The 15,656-nt window shown below is 37.3% G+C and overlaps 2 protein-coding genes across 3 annotated transcripts in view; one reads left to right on the plus strand and one right to left on the minus strand.

Moving 5' to 3' along the window:
- The window catches only part of LOC100542571 (zinc finger protein OZF-like), a 1,148,434-nt gene that overhangs the window by 792,675 nt on the left and 340,103 nt on the right, over nt 1-15,656 (plus strand). The window lies entirely within an intron of this gene.
- The window catches only part of LOC104912127 (lysine-specific demethylase 5A-like), a 12,876-nt gene continuing 467 nt past the window's right edge, over nt 3,248-15,656 (minus strand). The window contains exons 2-11 of the mRNA XM_019611584.2: nt 13,852-14,010; nt 10,928-11,047; nt 9,693-9,851; nt 8,094-8,275; nt 6,387-6,549; nt 5,492-5,611; nt 4,336-4,530; nt 4,035-4,216; nt 3,644-3,768; nt 3,248-3,421 (exon numbers count right to left, since the gene is read on the minus strand). Coding sequence (XP_019467129.1) covers nt 3,267-3,421; nt 3,644-3,768; nt 4,035-4,216; nt 4,336-4,530; nt 5,492-5,611; nt 6,387-6,549; nt 8,094-8,275; nt 9,693-9,851; nt 10,928-11,047; nt 13,852-14,010 — 1,560 coding nt within the window. The 3' untranslated portion in view covers nt 3,248-3,266. The remainder of the gene's footprint in view (nt 3,422-3,643; nt 3,769-4,034; nt 4,217-4,335; nt 4,531-5,491; nt 5,612-6,386; nt 6,550-8,093; nt 8,276-9,692; nt 9,852-10,927; nt 11,048-13,851; nt 14,011-15,656) is intronic.

Below are 15,656 nucleotides of genomic sequence, written 5' to 3' on the forward strand. Positions count from 1 at the left end.
ACACGCCTCTATAAGAATTAAAAACTCTGAAAACTAGATTTAATGTAAACTCTCAGCAATAAAGAGAATTTACCCTATTCTTTGATTTTCGAATTGGGTTTGCTCCAGCTAAACAAACAAAAGCGTGAAGAGGTCAGAGTTTTGTGTGTTGCTTCTTTTTTCCAGTAGAAATGCTTGATTCTTCAAAAACTCAAGATTATTTTAGGTAAAATATCAGCCACAGCTCCTTATCATGACCAGAGCAAGCAAGGATGACAGAATTCCAGTTGCACCTCACATAAGCAAATGGATTGGGTGCAAAATAGTAGAGGTTGAAACAGGTAAAGAAAACAACTGAACAAACTACACAAAGCTACACAAACTATACACAGTTTCAAGCACTCAAATACAAAGTCAAACAAGATGCCTCAAATGTGACTGAAGAGAAAAGGAAATGGTGAAATTCTTTCAAAACTTACTAAGGCTGATTAGATACAGGTAACAGGGAGAAAGACAGAGATTTCTGAAAACAGAAACAAAAAACAAGACTGCTCTGAAGCACAAGATCTACAAGATCTGCCATACACTGGAAGACACATCCAAAGCAGAAACTGTCTTCCTAAGCATCTACGTCACATGGATGAGAATATGGTAAAAACCAAAAACCAAAGCAGCTCGCTATGCAAACACAGAAGCCTCTTCCAAAATATTGAAACTGAAGAAGTCTCTGCAGACTTGATATTTGAAATAAACATCTTCAGAATTAAAGTCCTCAGCACTGCTAACGAGGAAGGTATCTACCTACAAGGATACTGTTTCAAGCCGTGGTAACAAATCTGTGGGAACCAAGAACTGCTTCAGGAAGAGAAGTGTATGGAGTTAAACGTCACCGGTGGCACTGACACCACAGCTTGCTGGGCAACCTCTGTCATTAATTTAGATTTTGATCAAGAGACAGAGTAATGTTGACAACAATACGGAGGAAACCACAGGGGCCAAAATATTTGAAGGAAAAAAGGTAACACTGACTCTCTAACTTGATAGGGGAACCCATTTCCAAGGAACTGATTTCAGCAGTGAACCTCCCTTTTCAGTCAGCTTGGCAGATGGGACTGTTCACAAGACCCATGTGAAGATCTGTACTTGCTCAAGCAGTTAATGACCATGACAGGCACTGGCAAAAGGTCTCCAATATACAAGTGACATGCTGTGAAAATAAATCTTGTTTGCTAGACTTGTCTCTCTTGCAGGCAGAGAACCACTGAAACTTGCAAAAGAAAAGACTGGTACTGCACAGGACATGTCCATCCACTAAGTACCACTAAAAGCAAGCGTTACAAGCCTACTGAATGCAGGAGAAGAGTTAAGTGGCACTGCACTAATGAAATATTTGGTATAAAAATCACTGCAGGCACAGCAATCTCATGAGCAGGACAGATTTTAAACATTGAAGAGCTGTTCCCTGCTAATCAATATACATTTTATCACATTAAATAAGTAGTAAATTTAATCTTTCATTCTGTGGACTTAAAAAGAAAATGTAGATGAGTCATCAAATATAATTACACTGTATAAAAAGTCACAGAGAATAAAAGAATACTGTAGGCTTTGATTTACTATAACACACAGTGAGAAGGAATGGTAGCTGCACTTGGACCCACCCCCTAAGCACTCCCACCCTAGTGCAGCCATACATTGCCACAGCACTGTGTGTCACACAAGCATTCACCTATCCCTGCCTATAAAAACACAACTTTCAGCACTAATAAGGGGGTGAGAAAATGTGGGTATATTGAAGCCACCTCCATTGTTCTGTGCCATCTGACCACACGTAAAACCAAAAAAAAAATGCAACATCATTAGCTACATTTGGATCACAACTTTATTGGTGCTTTATTCTCTGCCAAGCTGTTCTGTTTCAGCACTCATTTTTAATGTATTTCTAACCTTATCCTTAGTGTAAATGTGATTCCTCTCATTGTATGAAATATGAATACAAGTGCTGAAGAACAAGCTGAAGGTGATTTCTGATTTAAATTTCCTAGTATTGTTTAAAGAGGATTTAAAATCTTCTGAAAAATTCTCAAACCTCTGTTTTATATCATATTATGATTTAGCATACAACAGTAGTCTTAGACTACACAAGTTTCTTTCTTTGCCCCATGGGATTTGATTAATTTCTAGTTCAGATACATCATTGAAAGTTGCCAGTTCTCTCTCTTCTACTTCTTGAAAAAACCCTGGAAATTCACTATTTAACTTAAGGCATGTCTGTTGAGAAGTGTAATTGGATCTATGATACAACATTTCATCATCATGGCTCGCATTTGAACACTCCACCCACTATGTCCTGTCTAGGAAAGCAGGGTATTACAACTAGCTAAGTATTTACTTTTCACCCCATTCCTTAAAGAAGCTTTAAGCTTAACACCAAAAACTGTGTAAACAAAAAGGAAAATGCTGAGGTACTGACAGGGGACAAAACAACATTCAGAAGGGTCATAAGCAAGGCAGGCAATACAAAGAGCTAAGGAAGCTAGAAGATATAAAGAAAAGGCACTACAGTTCAGCCACACATCACTGGCTGCAACTACAGACTCAATTTTTGCTCTCTGCACTGCTTTGCTCCCCAGGATCCCATCCTCCTAAGTCACTGCTGGCAAGACATTTCCTCTTCATCTTTCAGTAATTCCACCAGCATAACAATGCATTCTGCAATTTACTTGTAAGCAGCTGGCAAAAATCAAACATTTTTGAGAAATGCTGTACCAGAAGACATAACTAAGCTCGTCTCACCAACCATAATTGCTGTTTTTGCTGTTTCCTAGTTTTCATGCACTCAGCTTTGCAGTACGTTTTAACAGATTTTCTTTCCTAAAGCAGTTTTATCAATTCATTTTTTATTTAAGCTATATACTTAGCCATGCTGACTAAAATATAAACATTCATGTCAAGAACTTACTTTCATTGCACTTTTTCTTCCAGCTGTCTTTTCCTACAACTCTCCCATACATTTAAACAAATGCCTGATCAGAGATCAAACAATTTTTCCAAAGGACTTCACATTTCAGTATGAAAGTCAGCTCAAAACAGTATGTTTAATGCATTTCAAGTCTGCTTTTTGGATCTTTGTTACAAGCATATGTCTCCCCAACTCTTACTGAGTCACAGCACCAAAGGCAAACACTAGAGGTAATTAGTAGACAGTGAGAGCTCAGTTTTCTTACATTTTCAGGTCCAATCAAGTAACAAAATAGATAGATAAAAACTGTAAAAAAAAAAAAGTCTTACCTGTGTTTTTGCTTTTTGCTCAGAAGCAGCTGTGCTACTGAAGCACAGGTCTCTGCTTCTTTCACAGCATCTCTAAGCTTACGGAAGAGATCATTTTCCGGATATTTCCTGTCTTCAGCATCTTCCAACATCACTCTCAACTCAATTACATCTGCAGTAACAGCATATAGTTTGAATGTAGAAACAAAAGATATTTTAGACTGCTTCCAAACCCTTACATCAAGGTTCCAACAGGCTAGTTTAATTTCAAACACAGAAAGATGAGTTTCTTATTTCTTTTTTCACTAAACAACACAGTGTTTTCTCTCATTAAATCAGAAAAAGAATAAGTAGGATGCCTTTCAACTTTTGCAACAAAGAACAGAAGTCTAACCTTTTTTGTGGTTGAGGTTAGCAGACAGAGCTTCTGTAACTCTACTGACCCAAGTGTCATAAGACTGTGCTCTGACTTTCACTCCATACAGCAAAGAAGGAAGGTCTTCTAGTGGATACCGGTACCTGGAGATATGAAAGGAAAATAAAGCAAGAGTATTAATGCTTGCACAATACCTAGGATATTGCTTATTGTTGAGTTTTCTCAGCTAAAATAAGGTCAGGACAGAATACGTATAATATCCTCTGCCTTGAACCCAAGAATCAAACAAAGAAGATAAAAGCACTCCTTAAATAAAGGAAGGGAAAAGAGTGGCCAAGTGTTATATCTGGCAATCAGTCTCCAACACAGTATTGATCTGGAAAGGGAAAAAAACCAACTGCTGGCATACCTTAAACACTTGTTCTGCATGGGGCACGGACATAAATCAGATGGGTGGTAGAGGCAAACCAAGCGCTCGGGATTACAGGAACACGTAAGAGCTGACAAGAAGCACGTTGTTCTGCAAGCTGTGCACTGACGTTCATCGTCTGGAACCAATTCAAACACCTCTTCTTCAGACATCAATACTCCCTTAAAAAAAATTAGACACCTGTTAAAAACACTAGCCCAGGCAAAGCAGAGAGGAAATGGGGAAAGGGAGCAAAATTTCTTTTGCAGGTGAAGTAAAAGAGTTGTCTTTCACTACTTACCATCTGTACAACAGTTTCCCTTAAGCGTGTTTCTTCCTCTATCATTAGTGTCATCTCCTTGCAGACCATGGCAGCCAGTCCGACATCCAAGCACTCTGGATCTGCAGCCATCTTGAAGATCAGTTCTTCATGGGAGAAAACGCAATGACGCCCAAGCCTTCGGTAGTGACTCACACACTGACGTCCAATTGGAAGCTACAAAAATCAATGTCAATCATCATTCTGGGACAAAACATTTTGAGACAACCTCTCACCACCCACATTCCTTCACAAGATCTGGGGAAAGACAGACTAAGAAACAGAAAAATATATTATGGGAAAGAGGTGAAACACACTGTCGTCTAGAAATAACTATGTTGGGACTAAAGTTAACCAAAGCTAGCATCAATCATTTTGTGTCTTTTAAAGCACAAAAAGAAAGTATTACTAGATAAATTTGCTGTGCACTTCTGGGTTACATTTTGCATAGTGTCAGAATAGGAGTTTTCCCAGGGGCTACACACGGATTATATCATGAGCACTGAAGAAAAAAAATCTGACAATTCCACAGACAAATTATCTGATAAATGAATAAATGTCTTAACTTCTAAAATTTATATTTCAATGTATCAAAGGAGAAGTTGGAGGCAGATAAACAATAGATGAGATCCTATCTTTCATCTGTAAACTCTGAATAGTAATGAGGCACACTTTTAACAACTTACTGAGGAATCCATGTAAGTTATGTTCTGGTGTGTCATGGCTATTAGAATATGGATTAACACAATTAAAAGATGCAGTGAGCTGACACTGAAGGAGAACAAAAGAGTTATGCCTACTCCAAGATGCAGATGAGAACAGCTATTCAAAACAGTACAATAATCTATATGAAAACTAGGAAGATGCATGAGAGAAAAACTAGCTGAAGTACTACAAGATCAATATTTGAAAAGGAAGACCACATGAAAAAGTTTCATTTTGAAGCTGTTTAAAATAGTGTGGACACCAAAATCATTTTCTGCTATGAAAATTAACAACAGTCTCACAGTTGCATGAACTATAAATATAAAACACACTGTGCAGCGTCAAAGACTACTCTTCAGATAAGAAATGATTAACATTCTCCTTGCAAAGGACACCTAGTAGAGACACAAAAAACATATACAAAAGAGCAGACCCAGTCGGCAGTGCAGAAGTTCACAGCTTCAGCAAAGTTGTATCCCTGGTTAAATCCAGAGTGATAGGCACGAGGAAAGGTCACGACAAACTCGCCAGCACACTGGTTGGTTCTGTACACCTAATATAAGTGAAGAAAAAAGGGGGGGAAAAAAAAGCACTAAAAAACTTGCAACAGAGGTTAGGACATACTGAACATCATTTGCATTACCTGTAGAACACCAGAGTCAACGCAGCTAAGTGGTAAAGTTTGATTTTGTCTTCTTAAAATGAATCCTCAGTTTATAACGTTAATCAAAAAATAAAAGCTAGATATCTAATCCAGCAGTTTAAAATTCTCCTCATGAATTCCAAAAAAGGATTATCGACTATCGCTATTTAATCCACCGCATCACAACCTGTAAAGGCTTCTAGAAACAGTTTATGGTTTGCTTTGCCAAAGTATTTGTCAAAAAAGCAATTTATCCTAACACAAAAAGCAAGTCAAAGTGACTGCTGCTTAAAGGTCTGATGTCAGTAAGGCTTGGTCAAAACAGTTTGTAAAACTGGAATTTCTATTAAACATCAGTGTTTGACTGTCAAAAGATATTAAAACTAATTCATGGACAAATACAGTAGAAGGGTTTTTTCCATTAAAATGAACTGTAGCACAATGTACATTTATTCTGTAAGATATTTTAAGTAAGAAGCTTGGCACATCCTCTTTTGATGTGAGATAATTGAATTTCATGGTGAGGCTCGAAAAGGATTCAAAAAACAGACTTCAGTGCCACCACTAATGAACTGGAGATGTAGGTGTCCACCACAAAAATGCTTCAGAGTTACATCAAACTACTGTTAACACAGATCTGGCACAAAATGAAACCGAGTGGATAAAACGCTCATGTACTACTCACTGGTACACCATGTTCCATCAGCACATTGGGGTTCATGATAGTGACCAATTGATGCAGGAGATCAGGCTGGGATTCAAATAGCTCAGGAGCCAACTCCTTCATCACATCTTCCAGCTGCTCTGCTGCATGAGAGGGCACACCATACCACGTCTTTGGCTCTCCCCTAACAAAAAAAAACAACAAAAAAAACACAAAAACAGATGCATTACTTAAAGGAAACAAATGATGGCACCCAACTGCAAAGTACGTGAACAGTGATGTTAAAAGTATAAGCCAAATATTTTTTCTGTGAAGACACAAACGAACACCTCTAATAGAAATAGACTGTGGTACCCGTCCACTCACTCAATCAACCCTGGAGAAATCTTATGTCTGAAACAAAAGGCATATTGTACCACATAAACAGAAGTGAAAATGATAGAATGCTGATGTGATAACGTATAATCAGTCCTTCTAATATACACAACTAGTTACTGAAAACCAATAGTTCACTAGATTCTGAAGACAGGAGATACCTAATCACATGAATTATTTAAGAATGGGGGAAAAATGTGACGAACAGGACCAATAACAGAGAACAACTTGAGAACATATTATTCTAGCCCTTCCAGTCCTGTCTCATCCAAAGGGAACTGTAATAATCTAGAATCTATAGTTGACAGGTTTGTATTTTGTTTTTATTATTATTTTTTTTTATGTACAACTAGTAGTCTGTTGAAATATCTGAATCAATTTACATATCAATTGCTAGGTAACAATATTAATTACCTTGACACTAAACATCCCAGAAGTTTAGATAAGGAATAATGCAATGTTTTCTATGATTCCTACAGGCTTTAGTGACACCTGCTGGTAAGACAGAACTAGCAAGCCCTAGGAAATACTGCTGTTTCTGGCTGTGCTGCTGCAATTCACCAGCTGACACAAGACTTTCACATACTGACCCACTCAATAAAACTCTGAGGACCATAAGTGAACTCTAAACAAATGAAATACTCCCTCACAGCCTGCGGACCAGATCTATTAGCAAACAGTTCTCCAGAAACGTGCAGTCATCATCTAAAGGTTATCAAACTCGTCCTTAGCAGATAGCTAACCTCCCATTCTGAAGGAGTGCTTCCCACAGTGCCCTCTCACGAAGACTGACTGCAGTGCAAGGAATTAATCTGTCACGATTCTTCTTTTCAAATAAAAAACAAACAGCAGAACACTACTAGAAATGTTCTGGAAGTCAGAATTACTTTCAAATTTCTGTTCTCTGAAGGAGGAATACTCTGTGTATACATAACTCTGCTCATGAACTTGCAGATTTAATGCATGCATAATCCACTAGACAACAGCCTTCATTTCCAGCAGGGGATGCCCAACTTTAGAACATAAAGCACATTCCATACCAATGAACTGTAATTGAATTTAAAACAAAAGAAATTGTTAGAAAAGATGTGAGCCTCTAAAAGATAATTTTACAGTGATAATAGACTGCTTGCAACACAAGAATATTCAATCAGTTAATGAAAAATACCAACACCATTAAAGCAGTATTTGTGTTCTCTTCTAATCAAATTCAGCTAAGAATATGGGCTACTTACCACATACAGTTTTTTGGTTAAAAGTCATCAGCATGAATAGATATTTTCAAGTAAAATTACAAATTTACTAACAGTAAACAAAGCAGTATAACATAGATGTGCAAAGGAGAGCCCATACCAATGCAGGTAGTTAATGGAGTAGCTCCAGTGGTCTTCAATATGCCAGCAAAATGAGGAGAAGCACATCCCCACATACAGCCAAGGTACCTTCATGCCAGAGATATCTGCATTAATGTGAGCAAGGACTGATTGGTCTAGAATTGGCATGTTATTCAAATTCCAACCAGAAAGTGCATAATCCTGCAAAAAAAAAAAAAAAAGAATTTTGAGCAAATCAGAAGACATGGGGACACTATCTCTAGACAAGGAAAATACTAAGAGACCAACTTATCCATTCCTGTTGCAGATGGTGCACAGTATTCTGCAACAGTGAAGCATGTAAAGTAGGAAATATTTAAACTCTTCAGCCAGCATTTAATACAACTAACATTTAAGGCCAATCCTAGTATTTCAACATTATTTGGATCAGTGCTGACAGACTTTGATTCCATCCTATGCCTAACTTCCATGCTTTTCTGACTGAAAAGAAAAACAATACCAGTAACATTAGCAAACAAAGATAGAAGTCTTCCCTAAAACTGGATACAATGACTGCAAACATCAAAAGCTGAAATAATAATGAGATTTCTTGTGAGAGATTTGTTTTACTGCACTGTAGCTTAACTTGATCTCTATAATTATTTTAGAAATCCCTCAATAAAATAAACTCCTACGTTTACTTCACAGAAATCAGCACCACCAGTTAAGAAATTCACCTTTTCCTTCAAAATGCGCCCAGTTTATATAAAAGAAAAAGGTAAATTCAGATTGCCTCTACTTTGTTTCCTCTGCACTAACATAAAGACAACAGAGAGATGATGACCTGGCTAGAAAGTTATTGTTGTTTGTTTGGTTGTTTTTTAAATTACTACTTTTATACAAAGAAATCAACAAGCAGTTCTCACTCAGCAAGTAGACAATCTCTGCACCACCAAGACAAAAGTGCAAAAAGTAGGAAGGTGCAGACACGGATGGAATAGTGAGCAAAATAACATTTTTCAGGGATTGGTATGAATCAGTTTGAGCCTGAATAACCATGAAATCACACCCTTACTTTCCCCTTTAATCTGAATTTAAACAAATAAGCAGACAAAAAATGGATATTCTACAATAAGGTCTGAGGGAAAATAAGCAACACACTCACCAGACGTTCTTTATTTAATTTCCCGTAACAAATGATGTATCAAAGTTTTTTTTATTCTTACAGTATGCACAGTCAGAGGGACAAGTTAAATCTGATTAGTCTGTTTTATCTATTACAAATCTCCTAAGGAGGTAAGTATTGTGTTTCAGTAGTTAACTCCTCAAAACAAGAAAGGAAAATCTTATCAGATGTTTCCTCATATTTGAGTATAGTGTAACAATTTACATATCTTTGCCTATTAAGTGATACAAAACAGGTGTAACTTCAATCATTACAAATAGCTTAGCTATCAGAAACAAAGATTTGGAAAAAGAACATACACTATCAGATTAATGCCCTGCTCAAAAAGAATGTTCAGTGTGAACCTTAATATATTCATTAAAAAAAATCCACAGTGATCTCAGACTTAAATTCTTACTGTGAAATCTCATGGAGAGCAAAGAACAAGGTCAGCTTGCACATTCTATTACTCACCTCCTCCTCCGGCATCAGCTTTCGTCGGCCGTCTTTCACTGGAAAGCCACTTCCAAAGTCCTTGGATGATATATCAGCTCCATATTCTACAATGACATCTTCTTCTATGCTGCTCACCAATCTCCAGAATTCTTTCTCTACCAGCTCAGTGGGAACCATCTGAAAGCAAAATGTTGTTAGGGTTTGCGCAGATTAGATCCATCCTGAAAACCATCATTCAGGCTATACACTGCTAGTAATCTCTGGGGTATCCTCAAATTCCAATTCAAATTCTCTCACTCCATCTCTTCACTGTCACACAGTTTGGTTTGTTTTCCTTAGTAGTGGCTGCAACGTAATAGAAATAAAATGCCACACCATGAAGGATGGAATAAAAAAAAAAAGGATTTTCAGGAGTACAGCTTAAGAATATTCTTGAAAGCTAAAAAGGGAGGACAGCAGAAGCCAAGCAGCAAAAAAAATAAAAAAAAGAAGAACATGCATATTCCAAACTATTTCAGCGAATAACAACCAAAGTCTAAAAAACAGAAAGGAAATTCAGATAAACGCGTTCAAGACTGTAGTCTGCACGTATCTCATAGTTTTTACATGCATTTAGTTAAAGTCTGTTTGTAAAATAAGCTTTATTTCTTGTTTCGATCTGTCCCCTAAGGTCATGAAATGAAGCAGAGATCTCAAAAGCTGGAAGCTTTGACGAGACTGTCCACAAATTACTCAAAAACCCTGAGAGAAGAAGCTCGTCATTTCATGCAGTCTATAGAACAGTGGAATCAAAGATGTGCCAACAGAGACACATCAGTTTTAAAAATGCTGCTGAGATGCAGGGGGAAAAAAATTATCAGACTTCATCTATTGATACATCTGCAAGAAAAGAATCTAATAAGGAAGAAAATAATGGTATGTCCACTGAACAATCAAGACAAAAGCCACAGAAAGGACAGTGGAAAGATCCCGCTGCCTCACAGGAACAATTCTAGGTTTGGTTCAAATAATCAAAAAGGGAAAAAACTGAAATGGAGTATAGCCTTTACAAACAATAAAGCTGTCTACTGATCAGTAGAAAAAAGTTAAATGAAATTGAAGCAAGACCAGATGCCAGGAAGTTATATCTTTTGTTCTCGTGTTTGGAGTTTATTGTGCCTCTTCATAGAAAGCTAAGATGCCTCAGCAGAAGTCCAGGATCAGTTGAAACCTCTTTTCCTCCTACAAAGAATGACAATGCAAGTTGAACTCACATGGACTGGCATGTTGAAATAATCAGACTTGAAGTTATCAGCCATTTCACCAAAGCTCTGGAGAGTATATTCCCTGACAGCTTGTTCAAATCCAAAGGCCTCACGGGGTTTGTTGCATTCCTAAAAGATAGAACATAGAAACATTGTTCCCTACAGCAGATTATGACACAGTCATACTTCTGTTAAAATTAAAAAAGAGGAAAGAAAACAAAACAGTTGACCATCTGAGTCCTTAACAAACACAATAAGCTATCAGTTTTGAGTGCTTTTCTCAGCTGAGGAAGTCTTACCATAATGGAAACAGATCAGAATTAATTGTATGAAAGTTAATCTAAGCAAACCCCAATACTGCACACTTCTGCTTCCTGTACAAACTAAGTTTCGCCATCTATTCCTATCAGCAGCAGAGACAAAGAAAATCCTTAAAGGCATTTCTTAGACACGCTGGATTCAAACACCTGCAGAATAAACGCACGGGAACAAATCCTGTTAGTGTTTCAGTCCTATCAACAAAATATATCCTCAAATGATTTTGCACAAGCGCACACAGGAGGAAAGAAGAAAGGAAATTAAAACAATGCAGCACTCATACCAAAGTAGGTGACTAGTAAGAGCTAACAGCACACACAGTCCCTCTGACTAAACCTTCAAGTCTTCTATTGTTCTACCTATAATCATCCCAAGAATCCAAGAAGACCAGCTCACACTCCTGCTGCTGTCCCCACTCATTTCTACATCTTTTTCAGTTCCTGCTGACAAAGGGGCTGTCACAATTTTTAACGTGTACAAGATATATTTGAGCACAAACTTGTCACCAAACTTAACAGCCAGTGTCATAATGAAAATGGTCCAAAGAGGAGTGCGAGAGATCAGCCGTTCCTTTCCATTCAAGAGAAACTATCCTTAGACTATTACCAATATTCATCAAAGGTGCTCTTAAATGCAGCTGACAAGAGAAGATTTATAACATCTATAAACACTGTCAAGACAATGTTGACCTCAATGCAAATAAAGAGTCCTTATCCTGTCCCTCTGTTTTGCTTCTGCTTTGGCACTCTGGTGTTAACATTACATCAACAAATAGAGCACAGTTAGCTTCTGAAGTAAAAACTGAGACAAGTACTACTAATCATTTCAAACATCTCTATGATGTACACACACACACTTACACTCTTTTCTTCCCCCCTCTCTCTTACTTCCCATACCTTCGTGGTGTAATGTAATGGAAAGTGCAACAATGAATGGAAGAGCAACAAGACCTCTGGCCACAGCAATGAGGATCCAACCAGATACAACAACGGGCACAGAAATAAGAAAAAGAAGCTGCTTACCTTCAGAAGACCTGTAAGGTCCTCATGTAGGCAGAGATCTCCAGAGAGATACCCTCACCTCAACTGCCAACCCTTAAATGAGGTCTGGGAAGGGGCTGCATCCTGGCTTCACTATTCCAGTCACTCAGATGCACTGCATGCACCTGAGCTCCCCTGGGTTGGTCCTGCCTTCCCACCAGGTGTTCAATCACTGGTTCAAGCCATGACTTTGCATTTTCACTATACATGGTATTTTTCAAGTGCTTTCTGTATCACAAACTAGCAACAATTGACTTGGACCTCGAACTTCGCCAATTTTTTCCCATATGTGATTTTCCCTTTGGAACAATGCATTTTTGTTCCTATTACAAGTAGTACTACTACTAAGCAAAGTTAAGACACCTTAGTAATAGTACAATCACTACTGAAATTTTTTATGATTTTGTACATTCTTAAACCATTTACAACAGACACAGTATTTACTATATTCTCTACATTACCTCCATGTCAGATTGTTCTACTTTGCTAATGCTCCCTTATCATTCTCTATTAAGAGAAGGTTTAACAAGAAGCTTGATCTATTACATGAGCAACAGCTCAAAGGATAAGTCAGTCACCCATGCCTGTAACTAGAGATTTCCACTTCACAACAGCATTAACCTGAGATCATCAAACACCTTAATCTTTCTTAAAGAACAGTTAGAGAGCAAAGAGCTACATCATTATGTGGCTGCACAACTATTAGCACTGTTATAAAGAAAACAGCAGAAACCCACAGCTGGGAAGGGTGTGGATGTTGGGAGGGAAACGAGTATAGAAGTATGCATGTATGTTACTGCCCCTCTCTGGACAAAAAAAGTCTAAAAAACATTTTTTTAAACAGTTAAAGCCAGTTACAAAGTTACAGATTTAGAAATGGCAAGCTTTTTCAATCTGAATTCTATACCTACAAACTTCCTGAGCTTACAAATTTTTCTTGAGACAAATATCAAGCAGTCAAATTATGCCTTCTACCTTTATGCTGTTGATCAGTTATCTCTTTGAATACAGCCACTTCTATCTCTCAAGCAATTAAATGGTTTCCATTTCTAAGTCTTTCCAGTTCCTTTCTTAGTCTAAAACAAAACTAACAGTTACTCTTAAAATTAATTCTTTCACTACCTGCAAAAAGCTATTCTGAACAATGTCACAATGACTTCTCAATAAAGAGAGCTCCCTGTTGTGCCCATATTATGTGGTTCAATTACTTTCTTGGTTAGAAAGTGTTTCATCGTTATGTTTAAACATCTACTACCACCTTAATTCTCACCTAATTTCCTGTTATCCACTCATCTGAGTGAGTTTCAACTCAAGTTAAAGGCCACATAAAGGCCTGACTTTTAACTTCTACATAGCTATGTCTTAAAGGTTATGCCCAAGCTCCAGGAGAAATATTTCTCTTACAGCTCATCGGCTGGCACAGTTGGAGATCCACAGCCCATATCTTGACAAAATCCCAAACAAAATTACATCTCCTAGTCAGATGGAACAGCAACAAGAGTTGAACTGCAACTCTTTTGCTCTTTTCTGGAGCGCAACTAGAAATACAAAAATTGAGTATTTCCTCAACTGTACCTCTGCAACACACTTTGGACACCTCCAGTCACCTTTAGGTACATCAGGTAAAGGAGGAATCAAGCAGAAAGTGTGATAGCTGTCATCACATCCATCACAGAGCAACAGTTTGTCTTCATTATTTCCTCTGCCACAGAATAAGCAAACATACAAATCAACCTGTGGAGAAAAAAAAACATACATTGTTATAAGCAGTAACAAGTTTCCTCATCCAGAACCTGCCTTCCTTTAAATAACAAAGAAAGGATGTAATCCTAAAACTCAATATAAACATGAATGTAATCTCCTCTGCTTGTTGAGAAGCAACGCTAACAATCAATTGTGCTTCAGTTGGGGTAGAGGAAGTAACTGGAAATTACTGCTAGAAACAACCATTCCTTTCAGTTGGGTAATAATTATCCAGGTAACTCAAAGGAACATCTCATTTATGTTATTCCAAGGCAATAGAGGAGAATAAAGCTTTTAGGATTTCATGTGCTGAAAACAACTCATAGTCTTTACAGGTAGTACAAATCGAAGAATATCTTCAAGAAATGTTTCGGAAACATACCTGTTATCACTTGCAAAGTACAGTGATTATACTTATAATGGACAAGAAAGAATGACAAAAAAGATCCAAGCCTACACATTTCAATCAAATTCCAAGCAGAAGAGGAGGAAATTGTACATAAAGATACCAAATCCTTACTCATATTCTCCAAAATAAAGGACAGAAATTCCAGATGCTAGGAGAACAGAATTAAACGCAGCACAACAGAAAAAAAAATTGCAGAGGTCTACGATCACCTCTCAACAACAACAACACAGACTGGGAAATATGTCTCATAAATATCATCAGGTTTCAAATTTTGTTTGCTACTGCATCTTGTACTGTCCAAAGGATTTTAATATAAACATTTAATATAGCATCAAAGATCTGTAATGTAATCAAATGTCATCTAAATGAAACTTATTTTATCACAACTAAAAAAAATGTCTTCTGTGTAACGCATGTTCTGAACTCTGCCACTGCTACCTTCAGTCATCGAGCAACCTGGGTTCTGCATATTTCCCTCACAGAGCTAAAAACCCACCAGAAATGGTGGGTTTGATCTGGGGTTTTCTTTGTTTGGGTGGGGTTTTTATTGTTAGATTGTCACACACACACCAAAAAAAAAAAAAACCCTCACATTCACACAAGTTAGTTTAAATACTTGAAGTGAACCCCATCTTAGTTATGTCAGCCTAGTTAACCTATGTGACTTCCTAGCTATGCAACAGTACACTTTTCAAGGGAAAGATTGCTCAGTAACTATCTTAAGAAACAATGTTTAAATGTTGCAGTTCTATTAGGAAACTGGGTTATTTTTTTTTTCTTTTTAAGACAAAAAGTGAAAACACGTAACAAATATGACAGATCTAAAACTAGTTACCAAACTAGTTCTTTTTGTTGCAAGTATATGTAAGAGAGAAAGGTTGCTTTAACAAACATCTCCAGGCTCTATTCCGCAAACTAAAAAGCATTAAAATGGCAGTTGTAATGCAAGGCTATTCTATGATATTCACTAGTTATCTACTGCTTATAATACTTTCTTTTCTCCATATGAATGCTTTTTTTTTTTTTTTGTCTAGTCCCAAGAGATGATGATTTGTTAAACAGAAAGACTACACCACAAAAACTACTCACAAAATGTAGACAAACGTGATTACACCATAACCACAAATAAGCCTCCTACCCACATAATTAAAACACAGTAGAACTGTGATGATTGGTATCTGGGGGAAGGTGATAAAAAAGGTACGCATTATTTCACAGCACCTCACAA

Source organism: Meleagris gallopavo, chromosome 1, assembly GCF_000146605.3.
Source record: "Meleagris gallopavo isolate NT-WF06-2002-E0010 breed Aviagen turkey brand Nicholas breeding stock chromosome 1, Turkey_5.1, whole genome shotgun sequence".
Lineage (NCBI taxonomy): Eukaryota > Metazoa > Chordata > Aves > Galliformes > Phasianidae > Meleagris > Meleagris gallopavo.